We start from the raw sequence: 15,082 nt of genomic DNA on the forward strand, positions 1-15,082 counted from the left end.
ATCGATTTAATTAAATCAATCATTTAAGGCCAGGTACCCTGTAGCGTTTTAGGTTTGGTCATGTCAGTGAATTTGAAGCTGGCTGAACTCTCTGCTTCTTGTAAGTATAGTTTTCTGGTTGTAACTAGGATCCATTATTTCTTCACCCTCTAGCTGCACAAATGGCAGAATAGCACCGAGCTGTCAGCTGTGTGACGGATATTGCTACAATGGAGGTACCTGCCACCTGGACCCTGACACCAACCTGCCTTTCTGTCAGTAAGTCCCTGCCTAATGGTGAAAGTAAGGAAAACTCAATGTTCTCCACTGTTATTCACACTCACATCACTGTTTCGATTCAGCCGTCGGCTCTGTGCCCGGCTTTAAAAACTGAAAGTCGCCGCGTGAGATAGATGTCTTCCTTTGGAAAGAAATCCTTAAGTTGAAGGTTTGATGTCACTGTGTGGAGGCCATGAAACAGCAGGGGGCCGAGTGCCATACAGCATCCTGTGCTGTGTGACACCTCGCTGTGGCTTAAGGTTTTAGGAAGATAAAGATGGTTTCAGACTCCTTCAAAGCCAGCTATTCTCAACATATCACACTTTTCCTCCTTGCAGCTGAGAGCTGATGTCAGGCCTCTGTGGCTCTCTTCAGTCAGAGGGTTTAGAAGTTTGCTCAGTAGTTCAGCCGCCACGAAGCTCGAAAAATTGCACGAGACAAAAGCTTGACTGGCACACGTGAAGAAATCGCCGTGAAAGGCTACTCAGAGGGCTCCCTGTAAATGAATACCTCCTCCGCTATAATCACTCGCAGTGCTGTGTTAAAAATCTGTCCAAGGAGGAAATTGGAAATCCATTTCAAAGGCCAACTCTCCATTTTTTTAAATGCCCATTGTCCACTGTAGTTAAATTGAAATTTGCAGGCGCCGCTCACAGATTCCAGGGAATAGAATCAATTTCTATGCAAATGATTCCATCTTATTCGATGAGGTTAACAGATCCTGATAATGCGGTTTATCATTGCTGCAAGATGAGAGATTATGTGAGATGATGGATATGTCGGCGTCAAGAAATCATAATGTTTGACCTTAATACTCTGAGTAAATGTATATTTCATCAAGCCTACCTAAAGAAGCTGCTACGGCTGCAATCATTCTTGCTTTAAAAACCTCAAATATACGAAGAGAATACCTCAACATTTCACTGCTGTCTAACAAAGTTCAAGCATTCCTGTTAAGCAGCTCTGTACTGTATGACTCTATGTTGTTGCTCTTTTCCTTTTCTGCACAAAAGCTAAGTTACTTTAGCATCTACAGTTAGAAATATCCATCAGTCAGCTGTGCAGCGGGGAAACAATTATTTGATCCCTAAATTTGTTTTTATCAAACAAAAAATCCAGAAAAACACACACATTACACAAAAGGTATAAAAGAATTTGCATGTCAGTGATGGAAATCAATATTTGACTTGGTCCTTCCTGCATGACACGAGTCATTTTCATGCTGGAAACGCGTCCATGACCAGTTGTCAGTGTCCTGGCCGAGTGAAGGAGTCCGAGATGTTACGGTGCGTGAGGCAAAGTCATCCTGTCCCCAAAGCATAATGTTTCCACCTCTGCAAACACAGTGGCTGAGCTGTTGCCAGTTCTGGTTTCATCTGACCACAGCACTTCCGGAGCCTTCTCTGACTCATTTACGAGTTCACAAAGTTAAGACGGGCCTGTGCCGTCTTAACTTGGTGCACCTGGTGGTGCAGAGGTTGGACCAGAACACTCGATTGATTGATTGATTGATTGATTGACTATGGCACACGATCACACAGCCAGTCTGTGAGAGCCAGTGGATCAGATACGTGTTTCACTCAGTGACGTGCAAATTCATTTAGCGCTTTTATAGGGCTGCCACGATTTGTCGACTAGTCACGATTACGTCGACTATCAAAATCGTCGACGACTGATTTAATAGTCGACGTGTCGTTTGAAGCTTTGTAAGATCGCAAAAGACGCAGGAAAGTAGCAGGATTTAAGAGTGTAATAACGGACTGAAACAGAAGATGGCAGCACTGCATGTACAAGGATGCCAGCTGCCGTTAAACCCCGAAGAAGAAGAAGCAGCTGTGTCCCAGAATTCATAGCGCGGCCCAGCTTAGTTTCCAACAATGGCGGCAGCTAGTTAGTTTTAATATTACTCTTATTATTCTTTCTGGGTCACAAAATAAACGTTTAACATATTTTCAGGCGAGAATGTAGCTGTGTAAACCTCAAATATCTGCTCAGTTTATCAGGACACCACATATTTTCAAAAGCGCTCCGACGTTTTCGGAGACGTCTGTTACCCACTAGCTCGATAGCTAGCCGGGGGCTAGGTCACTAGCGCCGTGAGAACACCGGACTCCCGGCAAATTGTTTTCAAACCCACCGCCGTCTTTCGCTACTCAGGTTAAACATGATATATGAGTCACTTAGATAACTTAAAAATGTTATTGTTTGGCTTTTTTCAGTATTTTATTTGTTCCTGAGTAAATCGGTTTGGCTGAGATTAAAGTTATAGTTTTTACACAGCTGAATAAACGTCAAGCAGACAGCTGATTATCAGAAGTGTGAGATGCTCCAGAATTTACTCCGGTGTCCTGTTATATTTTAGATAGCAAGGAGTTTATTAAACTTCACCGAAACAATCTGCAAATTTCATTAAAATTTGAATAAACTATCATCTTGTCTTTATTTTTAGTTAGCACCTTAAAACTTAAAGCTGTAAGCTAATGATAGTTATATAAGAGCAGATGCTGCTGGTGCAATAAGCTGTACGTTTTACGTCCAGTGGATGATGATCTGATTAGTCGACTAATCGCATAAATAATCGGTGACTAGTCGACTATCAAAATAATCCTTTGTGGCAGCCCTACGCTTTTATATAATTTGCTTTTTTGTGTTTCAGGTTAATTTTCAGTCTGAGAGATTGTTCATGTTCACAAATTCAACAGAGAATCAAATCATTATTTCCCCTGTAAGCTGTCATTTATATTGTTTAATCAAACTAAATGTATTTTCTGGTTTTTGCTTATTAGATGCATTTATGTGGATGCAAGCAACCATCATGTTGGGGCCCAAAGTTCTTGTTTAACAGTTTTCGTAATCTGCAGCAGGCCCCACATGCGTCCCCCTCACGTGCTGAGCAGGGACGTTTGTTGATCTGTTTTGCTAATTTGCAGACGTCACACTGTCTTGTTGCATCTTATGACTTAAGCTGCTAACAGGGTTTAGCGTTCTGTCGCCACTCATGAGGCAGCCGACAGTTGAACAGTTCTTGGGCCCTTTTGTCACTCCAAACACATGTTTTGCAGCTGCACGTCAGGGTTCAAGAACCAACGTTGTGATGAGCTGGCCAACCCCTGCGATTACTTCTGTCAGAATGAGGGGATGTGCACATTAACAGCTCTTAACAAACCACGCTGCAAGTAGGTCCCTCTCACCTCTCCAGCTGTATTCAGCGCCCACTCACCTCCTTTTGTACACAACCCACCCCCACTCCATTTGGCTTCATTTCAGCCTTAGTCCAGCACATAGGCCTCTCTGTGATGGTGCCTCCTTGTAGCAGCTTGTCATGTAATAAGTACTGGATATAGTAATGACTCAGCGTAGATGCTGGAATCACACAGATACTATAATGTTGTTTTATTAGAATATGTTGGCTTATATTTATTTCTGTATGGAAACAACATGACTGACTATTATTAGCATCATTAGCACCAACACGTGTTGAATATGTTCGCTGCAGTAAGAAAGAAAATACGTGGCGAGGTCGAACACTGATTACAGCGCTGATGGCGTTTAGAGACGCGAGCTTGTTTCTGTTCGAAGGTTCAAAAACAGAGTTTTGTAGAAAGTAGTTACATGTGACAGTATTTCATTTTAACCTTTGGTATTTAAACGACTTTCAAACAGGAAATAGTTTTTATTTGAAACATGTTGCTGTGCTCGTTTAGTTACTTTAGGACACAGCTAGCTGTAGCTCTGTTTCTGGTGGGCCAAGCTCAGCGGCAACAGTACAGGATGCTATTTATGCTTCTGCTGCAGCAGCAGCACCAGCAGTCTTTCCTGGTAGATAAAGATGTTGCTAATGTATATTAGCACCACTACGTTGTATATAGGGGCACTTATTACATCACCGGCTGCTGCATAATGTTTGTTGCCTCTTACTGCCACCCATCTCATGCACACATGAACCACGGGAAGATTACAGCATAACACTGTGTGTGTGATGTGGGCATCAGTGCATTTGCAGCCTGTGCATGATGGCTAAATACGTCCTGACCGGTCATTGCACATAATTTACTCGGCAGAACATGTCATCTTTAATCGGTGTTCATATTTAAGGCCTTTAACTTTTACAGCTTAGCCGGGTTTCTTTGTTGAAGGGACTCAGTTCCATCCTGGTTTCTGCTTCTCAAAGGCGGGAAAATGAAGACCCAGGTTACGCCCGATGTCCTAATAAAGTTGTTGTCAAAGCCTGATGTTCTGATTCTGCAAGTGCATGTTATTCAGGATAGTTTCATCCTATCATCACCCTGCCGCCCCCACCAGATCACTCATGCTTTACATGCTTTAGCGTCAGCTAAATTGGACGTCACCTCTAACAAGGGTCATGCATCACGCCCATCGGATCCCATTGGAACACACATGAGATGACGACTTGTTGTCATCCTTTGATCTTTCCTGTTTTTTGTTAATACACTGAATATTCAACACGTCAGTTCACATTAAGCTCTTTACGGACACATGTATGTGCTTAGTGCTCTCTCTCCAGGTGGTGTTTTGTTTGTGTTGAATCAAAGCCGTGTGTGTAAGCCACAGTCACATCATGTCGTAGATCATTTCGCAAAGTTGTTTTCTCAGCAGCCTCTCTGCAGCCACAGTATGCTAATGATAGTTTATTTATATTCTCTTTTGACCTCCTTCAGATGTTCAGCCAATTGGGCAGGAACACAGTGTGAGAGACCCGCCCCTAAAAGCAGCAGATCAGACAACATGAGCGGAGGTGAGGACTGGGAATGTCAAGAAGCCTTAACACGTCCTGTGTGAATACCTGCATGTGTCACTGGTTCACTGACCTTATTGCATTTCAGTGGAACGATAACTCGTACATCAGAACATCAACAGATTGGCATCGAACTACCGAACTCCTACCAACCTCTGCAGTTTGCATCATTTGAGCACAAAGGGCTCTGCTCAGCGGGGTTTCCTTGTTTGAATTAGAGGGGCTGTAGTCGCCAGCCCGTCAGGGTTCAGTAATATGACTCCTCTGTCTTCAACTTCAATTTAAGATTTAAAAAATATATCTTCTGAAGTCGTGCACGTCAGTGTAAAATGTCTTACATTTCTAAATGTGCAGCCTGTCTGTGCTGGACGTATGTAAATGGAGTGAAATGTGCAAACAGCGAAGCCCTGTGAAGTGAAAACGCTGTTATTTAAAGTGGCTCTGTTCACGCCGCGGTCACTGCGTGAACTCATCTCAGCCCCTTTGCTGGTCGCTCATCACGTCCTCTCTCTGTTCCCCAGGAAGCATCGCTATCATTGTGCCTCTGGTCCTGCTGGTCATCCTGATTGTGATGGTCGTAGCAGGTGTTTATATCTGCCGCCGGAGGCAAAGGTACGTCGATAAAGAAATATGTAAGAAAAAGAAGCTTCTAAGCAGTAACATGAGAGCTCCAGCATCGCAGAGCTTTGAAGATGAATGGATGCTTCTGCTTTATGAGTGAAAAGTTTGCTTTCAGTAGATCTGAACGCTGAGCCTGTGGTAATAATCCATCGTTCATGGCTATCTAACAAAGTGATATGCTCCAAGTAGCATCGTGCAGCAGCACACTAACAGCATGTTGTGTGTCGCGTTAATGATGATGTGCTCTGCACGGCTCAGGGGCAAACGTGTGCAGAGGCAGCCCATGACCAACGGAGGGATAAACGTGGAAATTGGGAACCCGTCATACAACATGTATGAAGTGGACCACGACAACCACGCTGATGCAGGCAGCCTGCTGCGCCCAAACTTCACACTTGACCCTCATAAGGTGGGTGTGTGTGTGTCACGTGTGCTCAACAACACGTCATTCCTGTTTTAATAGGATGGAATTCAGTGTTTGACTTCGAGCTGAAACCAGATTGTTGCCAAGTCAAACGTGTGGAGTAAAAGTTACTGAGGAACTTTGAGTGGGGCTTAAACATGCAGCTGAATCTGTTCGTATGTTCTCAGATACAAACGTCAGTGTAATTACATTTAGCTACAAACTCATTAAAGTGATTCATTTTCAGTTTTCATCTCATATTTGATTCAATGTAACTCTTGTTGGGCAGCGTCTGCAGGTCTCTGCTGCATTAAATACTGAAAGCTTAATCATTTTTGCACATATAAAACTTACTGCACGTGTTTTCCAACTAAATAAAGTTTTTACAACCTTAACAAATTTGTACCATTTGATCTCCTAGAAGTTGAATTGACAGTACAGCAGATGCTGGCTCCTTTTTATCAGGATACTTAGAGGAGAAATCTTAATGGTCATCACTATATTATTTTTATATACAGTTACATAGATTGTCTATGAAACACATGTGGCCCAGCTGTAAGAAGGTCGACCAGGAGTCTTCTGATATGAAACTGGTCTTACTGTCCAGCCTCCTACTCAGCGACTCTTCATCAACAGCTTCAAGGTCCTCTGAGCTCTACCTCGATGTCTGCAGTGACAACACTGAGCCAGTTTTTTATAGCCAGCTGAAAACTAGGAGTTATTAGTGTGTCGTGAAGCATTGTGCACTTTGAAGTGAAGTTGCAAAGCGTGAGAACAGACAAACAAACAAACCGTTTGTGTAACAAACTAGTGACTGTTTCTTGGCTATTTTATTGTAAAATATTTGCATAATGTTGTTTTAATTTGCCGTATGTGTACATCCCTTACTACCACATCATTGTTAATACTGCAGAGTTTTAAAAGCCATGAGAAAATCTGTTTAGACCTTGATTGATGCCAGTCCTTATCACACTAATTATTAGCCTTGATGCTGCAGCTATGTCGTCTTTAATTGAAGGGTAGAGAAAGGACAACAGCTCAAATGTGTCTTTCAGATTGGAAAATAACTCAGTGCTGTGTTCTCTGCATCTGGCCCGGCAGCTGCTGGGATGTGATATTTAGAATTGAGATGCATCCGGTGGAATGACATGAGGCTTTGCAGAGATTTTACAATCTCTCTGGCCTGGGCACAGAAATATACAGATGCCACGAACCTGGAGGACGTCTGTCTGTGTGGTGATTTATTCTCTCCACCCCACACGAACTCCCAGCATATCAAATGAATCCTAACACCTTCACAGATGCAGTTATGTAGCTCACCTGCTGCAAGTTCCAGCCTAATGCTGTTGCTTCTTAAGCTGCCAACTTTGACATCTGCTATTGTGAGTCCAGTCTGTGTTTTTAACCGAGACATGCTGGTGTGACTCTAAACCAGCCTCCATACGTCCAGCTCTCGTGGTACTTGCTAGTTTGTTTTTCCAGCGCAGTTTTAAAACCCGTATTTGGACTGTGAGAGTTCATCTGTATTTATATGGCATGGTGCTTGTTTTGTTGCAGGGCTGGTGTGTGAAATCCAGCGACCCTCACACCTTGGGCATGAATTCTGTGCCCAAGGAGGTGATCCCTGGACAGGTGAGTGTTACACACTTTATTTTTACTCTGAAGAAGAAGAAAAAATATCCATTTTTATATCAATTCACTGTGAGGAAGCTTTGTGTGTTTTGTGTGGTTATATTTGAGTTACATTCTTCTATTTTAAGAACTGTGTAAAATTAAAATCATGCTAATGTTGACATCTGGTATATACTTGCTCCCTTTATCATTTTGTGACATCCTGTCCAAAAACCACCAAACTTTCCTTAAAGTTCCAATAATCAACTTTTTATTAAAAATTGTTTCGCACGACAATTGGCACCAAGTTCAGTTCTGTTGCTCATTTTGCTAATATCTGTGGGACTGTGGAAAGTTTGCAAACTTTTTTGGTTGAGATGCAGCCGCCATCTGTTTCCAGCAAACCTCCTGTGATGGAACATCGGTTAAACAATCTGCTAACAGAGCGCAGATCCATCGAAATGGATTCAAATTGGATCAGAACTCAGCCAACAAGACAGAGGAAGTTGTACATGAATTTAAATTAGCCCAGGTTTCATTAAAGCCGATGTAAGTGATAGTTTGTATGAGGTGAATCTGACACGAAGACTTTCTTGATTCCACAACATCTATTAAAATGCAACCTCGAGACTCCTACTGTTGTAAAATATCATAAATTAACATTTCTACTTGGCATCTCTTCCCCTGCCTGTTTAGCCCATGAACTACTCCAATCCAGTGTATGCAAAGATCTACATCGACGGGCAAAACTGCCGGAAGCCAGTCATCAGTATCGATGAGAGGAGAGAGCTACTCCCAAAGAAACTCGAGGGGACAATTCATGAAACCGCCGCATAGCCTAACTTTACACTTTGTACTTCTTTTTTTACCACAGTGTATAATATGAAGGAGGAAACAAGATTTTTCTATTTCCTATGAGGCTCTTAGGTTTTACTGGTTTAGCATCAGCATAATGTCCTCGTCGCTGTGCTGAAGACTTTAATTTTCCACTTATGGTTTGCTTTCTGTTTGTCAGAGATCCGTTACACAGCGCTGTCAGTATACTGTATGACACTGAAGTAAAGCTGCTGATTTGCAAAAACTTTATTAACACCTGAAGCCACACTTGTGCACAGTTGAAACCTTAAATGCAGTGCTAGAATTTGTACCCATACCTGTTTGTAGTTCTAGAGGGAAACTGTTTGGCTTTGTGGAGACGATGAGGGGCAGGGCCGGCTCATTTTATCTGGGAAAAAAAGTATGTATAGTAGAGAAGAGTTGCGTGGGTTTTTCTGTTTTTGTTATTTCATGTGACATATGGACCGGAGAGCTTCACAAACGACAAGCTTGATTCCTTTTATTTGCATCGCTGCACCTGACAGCTCTGCTCCGGCAGTCCCACTGGACACAATGACATCAACACAGTCGTTTCTCAGACATTATCTCCCGTCTTTCTCATTTCCACGGATTTCAATCTTCAGTCGCCTGTTTCAGCAGTAATATGACGTACAAACGTATCTGAGAGATATCGAAGCCCACCCTGAATGTTTTCCGATCAGATTCCCGGATCCCGTACTGTACGCTGAAAAGACAGAATATCATATTTTTCTAGGTCTCATATATCAACAAATGGATTAAAGATGGAGAGAAGAAAGATTTACCACAGCTACAAAAACAGTTACTAAGAGTTATTATAAAACACGTCTGTTACTTCAGAAAAGGAAGATGATAAATATAAGAAATTTTATAATTTTGTATTTGATTTGTATGTTGTTTGGCTGCTTGTATTTTGAAGAAATGTATTAAATGTAAGTAATTTTTATATAAAATGTAAATCGATATTGAATAAAGGGGGCTTATTTCCACTTCGTGTCTTTCTCTTGATCCTCCAAAATGATTGTTATACGATGTCGATGATCGTACGTGTGCACTTCTATTGTTCAACCAATGATCAAACTGTCAGTTGTTACACATGACTGCTGACCCGATAAGTCAATCAGCAGCGTGAGGTCTTTTACCTGCTGCGCAGAGGAAGGAGGCTGATGGGAGATTATTGCCCTGCCTGTGAGTACAGGAAGGCCGGCGCTATTCATGACCTGGATGTGGGGACGCGGTGTCGATGCCACCTGCTGAAGGATAATTCAGTCTCCTTTCACTTTACTTACAGCGGCTCTGTCTCCACGCATTTCACCTCCATTCTCACCATAGCAACCAGAGGAGGCAGCGGCACTCCTGCCCTTTCTCCATCTGCTGTGCCATCGGCGGGATCTGCCAGCACGCCCAGCTCACCGCGTTTTCACGACGGTACAAATAGATGCCGCGGTTTCCAGCTTCCCTAATTGGCCCGTGCGCTTTGTTTCGCTGAGACATCCGCTGTGAGAACAGAGGTTTCCATGCTTTGCTGAGAGCTTGCAACACAGTCTCTCAAACACACTCAGCACCGCGGCGTGGAAGTAATGTGGCTGTGACTGGCCTTTTTCTGTGCTATAGAACATTTATCAATAGAGCTGCAATGATGAAGAACGTATTTCAAATGTTCAGCTTTTATGACTGCGGCATTTAGAAGGTCGAGGTCGTTCCCAAGGTCGAGCACGAACGACGCCACGTGACTGTGTACGGGTCTTTGATTAAAGCACCAATAAGCCTGTAGCCCAGGAGCGTTGTTTTAATCTGTTCGACATAAATGAAACTTCTCAATGAACCCTCGTGTTGTTAAACCAAACTGTTTAACAACACGAGGGTTCATTTTGTTTCTAATCAAAAATGACTCCTCAAAGATACATTATCAGCATTATCATTGACTCCTGTGAACATTACAGTTCTTTAAACTTCTGTTTGTTATTTATGGGCCGCCTGTCTCACTAATCTGATCTTCTAAGCACTGAATTTGAGTTAAAAAAGAAGAAGCATCATTTCTATTTTGACTGTAAGAAATAACCCAATGAAACACACTGTGTGTCCTGTGTGTCACAAACTACTACCATGAACATTTGCTTTGAAACCATTTCAAACATAAACACACAAAGTTGTGTTTCCAGTCAAAAATGACAGAATATGTTTTTATGGAGGAAATTAGTTGCACTTCCTTCTGACACAGCTCCTCACCAAAACCACAGGAGAGGAAGAAATTATCATCTTATGTCCCTTGAGACCTCTGAGACATACTCCACTTGGTTATTTTCAGGTGTCCCGATATACACCTGTATGTTCCAGGGACAACTAGTCCTGGTGTCGCATGTTGCCCATATCTTTAACTATATTTAGGCTGCTTGCTTAACTCCGCCAAGGATGGTCCCAAGCCCGGCTTTAAAAGGAGGAGAGTGGTCGCCAGAACCGATAAATCGGGGAAACTTGGCTTGAAAGCAATGGAATCCCAACGATCAGCTTTATCAACCAATGCTACCGCATCCGGGGCAGCTGATGCGCCAGCGCTGGGGACCCAGGGCGCTGGTGGGAAATGGACTACTGGCCATCAATTCCATCGAGGATGATTTGAAGGCCCTTCAACTTGACCTTGAGCAGGCAAGAACCATCGCCATAGATCGAAAAGCGTGGAAGATAATCGTTGGTCAAGCAAGAGAACCTGCGGCACCTACAGCAGCGTACTGGTTGCGCGGCCGACCACCGCTGCTGGTCGCCCGCTAAAGGACAAGAAGAAGGCTGCTTGACACATACTGTTTGTCCCCTAAAGCCACCAGGCACTCATTCACCATGGCGTTTGGATATGGACGAGTAGCTGGCGCTCTACACACTCGTCCCAAACTTCTCTGATTGCTGCCAGTTTGTCTTGTTGATGTCAGCCTGGGCTTGTATCACGGCTCTCAAAGTTAATCACCTGTTACAACATTTACAGTCAAATTTCTGGAGCGAGACGATGGCCTGGAAAACTTTCCAACTACACTCTCCATCCCATAAAGTGCTGGTAAATTCATTTCTGGGTCTCTCGACTGCTCAAGATCAAATGTATGCTTCGAAGTCTTTCTGGGTTAACTTCCTTCAAACATTTTTTAGAATAGAAGAGAACAGAATTCAACTTGTCACTGCACATGTACAAGTACAAGGCAACGAAATGCAGTTTGCATCCATCCAGAAGTGCTTTAGCCATGATGCAGATATATTAGAAGAAGTATATGTAAGGTATCCTACATGAACATGATCAGCTAGTCATGTTTTACTCATGGATATGAAACCTATTAAATACGAGGTCAGAGACAGGAGAGCGATGTACGACTACACCCATGAATTCATGAAACCGTGCACCTGTTGGGCACTTTATTAGGAACACCTTGCTATTACCTTCAGAACTGCCTTAATTCTTCATGGCTCAGATCGAAGCTGCTGAAACATCTTGGCGTGCAGCAACATGACATCATCACACAGTTGCTGCAGGTTTTTTGGTGACTGTGGAGGAACTACAGTGGTGTAGATCATTCACAGAAGATGGTACACATCCCATCATAAAGGGATGGAGACAGTCAGCAACAATACTCAGGTAGGGTGTGGTGCTTAGACAATGGTCAATGGTATTAAGGGACCCAAGGTGTGCCAAGAACACCCTGACACCATCACACCACCAGCAGCAGCCAGAACCACTGAGACAAGGCAGAATGGACCCGTCATCCATCCATCAGACAACTGCTGCTCACTGGATATTTCTCTTTTTTGGACCATTCTCTGTAAACCACAGAGATGGCTGTGTGGGAAACTCCCAGCAGTTTCTGAAATACTCAGGCATCAACAACCATGCCACTGTCAGTGTCACTTAAATTCTGTTTCTTCCTGATGTTTGGCTTCGAGCTCAGGAGGCGGTCTTCACTGTGTCTGCATGCCTACACGTGTATGGTTACTGCCATGTGACTGGATGATTAGATATTTGCATTAAGAGTAGTTGAACAGGTGTACCTGATAATCTAATGAGTTTATGAGCACGTGAGATTACAGTGATGTTAGGGCTAACTCAGAAGGTTAAAGCATGCACCTCCTGTCATGACAATAAGACTTTATAGATTATATTTGATTTGTCTGCATCTGATCACACGATTAGTGTTTGCTGTTGTTGTTGTGTTCATTTTACAGGCTGTGATAACAGATAACCTGGCATTTTGGGAACTGCTTATTTTAAATGTACCAGAAGTGAAATCATTACATTATTTATCAGAAATTCATGCAATAGTTGAACTAATCTTAGTAAGTAAGTAAGTAAAATTTATTTATATAGCACTTTTTAAGACAAAAACGCTGTTACAAAGTGCTTCACATAAAAACATGTCAAACGAACAATATAGCAACATAGAGGAAATATAAAAGCATATCAAACAAGCAATAGTACAATATAAATATAAAATAAGACAACATATTACCCAAATGCCTGTCTAAACAGATGAGTTTTAAGCTGTTTTTTAAAAGAGGCCACCGTGTCGATGGTGCGTAGTGAGGGGGGTAAACCGTTCCACAGTATTGGAGCCAGGGTTTGAAAAGCGTGATCCCCCTTTGTTTTCAGACGAGTCCGTGGAATAGATAGACGACCACTATCAGTGGATCTAAGAGTCCGCTTTGGAGAATAGGGTTTGAGAAGCTCCGAGATATAGATCCTGATCCTGCAACATGACTACAGACCTCATGGAGCAGATGATACGTCTCATATAAAAAGCATTTCACCCTTCGTGTTGAATCCTCCCATTTTCAGCAGTGCATGAATTGTCCTTGTATTGTATTTATATCAAGCACCTCCAGAAATATTCAAATAATGGTGATTACTAAATTAATAAATGTGCAGTAAAAGCCGTAAGCTGGACTGTAACTGGAAATTAATGCATAACATTTGGATGTGAATAATAACTCCAGCCATACGCTGTAAAAAGACTTTCAGCGTGTAATCTGGCTTATTACACTGGGTGTCATAAAGACGAGGAGAGCATTCACCCAATGATCTCGCATATGCAAGGCTTCGGCTGATGAAAAGCTCCAACTCATTGAGCGACGCTGCTGGGCCTCTCACTCAGCCCTCGAAGTGCATCAAAACAGGAGAAAAACAGGAATTTGAAAGAAAGAAAGCCCTAAACCAAGAGATGCCTGGCACTCCCCTCCCTTCACCTTGCCTATTGATTTTTTGTCTCTTTTCCACTTAGCAAGCGTCACCATTCTCCTGCATAAACATCAGAAAAACCCAGAGGGCTCATCTCTCGGACAGAATCAATAACAGCAGGAGTTGTATTCACATTATAAACAACAAGTCCTGCATACTCATGCTACAGCCTGCACCACCAAAAGCTGCTTATTGCTCCACGTGCTGCAAGCAAGAGAGAGACTGAAACTGTAAGGTAACAAAACAAGGACGAGTGAGCTGCTGGAAACAGCTGAAAACTTCCATCTAACGTTTTAACAGCAGCTGCTTTCAGTTTGAACCGCTGACACTAACTTACAGAAGAAAAGATTCACAAGGGAGCACGACTGCATGTTCAGCTCAAGATGAGATAATACAGCACTGATATGAACGTGATCAATATGAAAATGAGAGTAAATAATAAGAGCGTTCATCTTGGTGCTGGAGGCTGTGGATGACATGTAGGTTTGGAGTCACAGCAAAGACATAAGATGACGGGTCTCCTCAGCAGGTGAGTTTGCTCGGCTGCTTTGCCATCCAAAGATCTCTGGTGTGTTCAGTAGCTCCCAAATATTCCCACGTTTTTCTACAGGCTGTTTACAAAAGAATGGATTTTTTTGTTGTCGTTGGTCAACAAACTGTCGGATTTACACACACTAAAGACATCTCGAAGTGGAGGAATGTTCTGCATCCTCACAAAACCCGACTAATGACCGGATTAAGACGGAGGAAATGAGGCTGTATTGTAATCCCCTTGGTGGAAGCAGCAGTTTCAATAAGCCTGGCAAATAAATCTGTGGGAGGGTCCACTCTTTCCTTCGTAGCTTTTCTGACTATGTAACACTCCTGCTCCCGGTCCTTGATTATAGCAGCGTGTGGCACAAAGGGCCACATGCGGCTCGTGTGCTGCACATTTTAATCCTTAATCCTGACACTGTGACACCTGTATTGGCTTTAAAACACTTCTAAAAACTTTTAAGCTTTTCGGAGAACAGAAGAAAAGTGACAAAAGGTAAAGTGAACTTATAGCACTTCATTCATAAAGTGAAGAAAATTACTTTGGTAACATATAAAAAAACCCTGATGGAAACTCTAAGAACTTTGTATCCTTCTGCTCTAATCATGATACAAAAATGGAAACGTTAATAATTACATGGTTGCAGAGGAATGCTGTGTAACAGCTGGGTGGAGCTCCGAGCAGTGACGACAGGTGGACGATGAAAGAAAGAGAACAGAGATGCACCAAAACCATCACTTATACTTGTCAGGGGCGGAGCCTATCCCAGCTACCAGAGGCAGGGTACAGCCTGGATCACCAGTGTAATGCAGCACTGAGCTGTTATATTTAACC

General features: G+C 42.7%; 1 protein-coding gene across 6 annotated transcripts in view; it reads left to right on the top strand.

Annotated features, from left to right (window-relative positions):
• lrp1bb (low density lipoprotein receptor-related protein 1Bb) overlaps positions 1–9,493 on the top strand; it is a 262,657-nt gene extending 253,164 nt beyond the window's left edge. For 5 of the 6 annotated variants that reach the window (XM_042221787.1, XM_042221788.1, XM_042221783.1 and 2 more), the window contains 7 exons: positions 154–258; positions 3,321–3,434; positions 4,938–5,014; positions 5,536–5,626; positions 5,894–6,044; positions 7,596–7,670; positions 8,346–9,493. In XM_042221787.1, coding sequence (XP_042077721.1) covers positions 154–258; positions 3,321–3,434; positions 4,938–5,014; positions 5,536–5,626; positions 5,894–6,044; positions 7,596–7,670; positions 8,346–8,486 — 754 coding nt within the window. In that variant the 3' untranslated portion in view covers positions 8,487–9,493. The remainder of the gene's footprint in view (positions 1–153; positions 259–3,320; positions 3,435–4,937; positions 5,015–5,535; positions 5,627–5,893; positions 6,045–7,595; positions 7,671–8,345) is intronic. The other variant, XM_042221786.1, reaches the window with a different exon arrangement.
• The last annotated feature ends 5,589 nt before the right edge of the window (positions 9,494–15,082 follow it).

Source organism: Haplochromis burtoni, unplaced genomic scaffold (genome assembly GCF_018398535.1).
Source record: "Haplochromis burtoni strain Fernald_Lab_line unplaced genomic scaffold, NCSU_Asbu1 Contig_74, whole genome shotgun sequence".
Lineage (NCBI taxonomy): Eukaryota > Metazoa > Chordata > Actinopteri > Cichliformes > Cichlidae > Haplochromis > Haplochromis burtoni.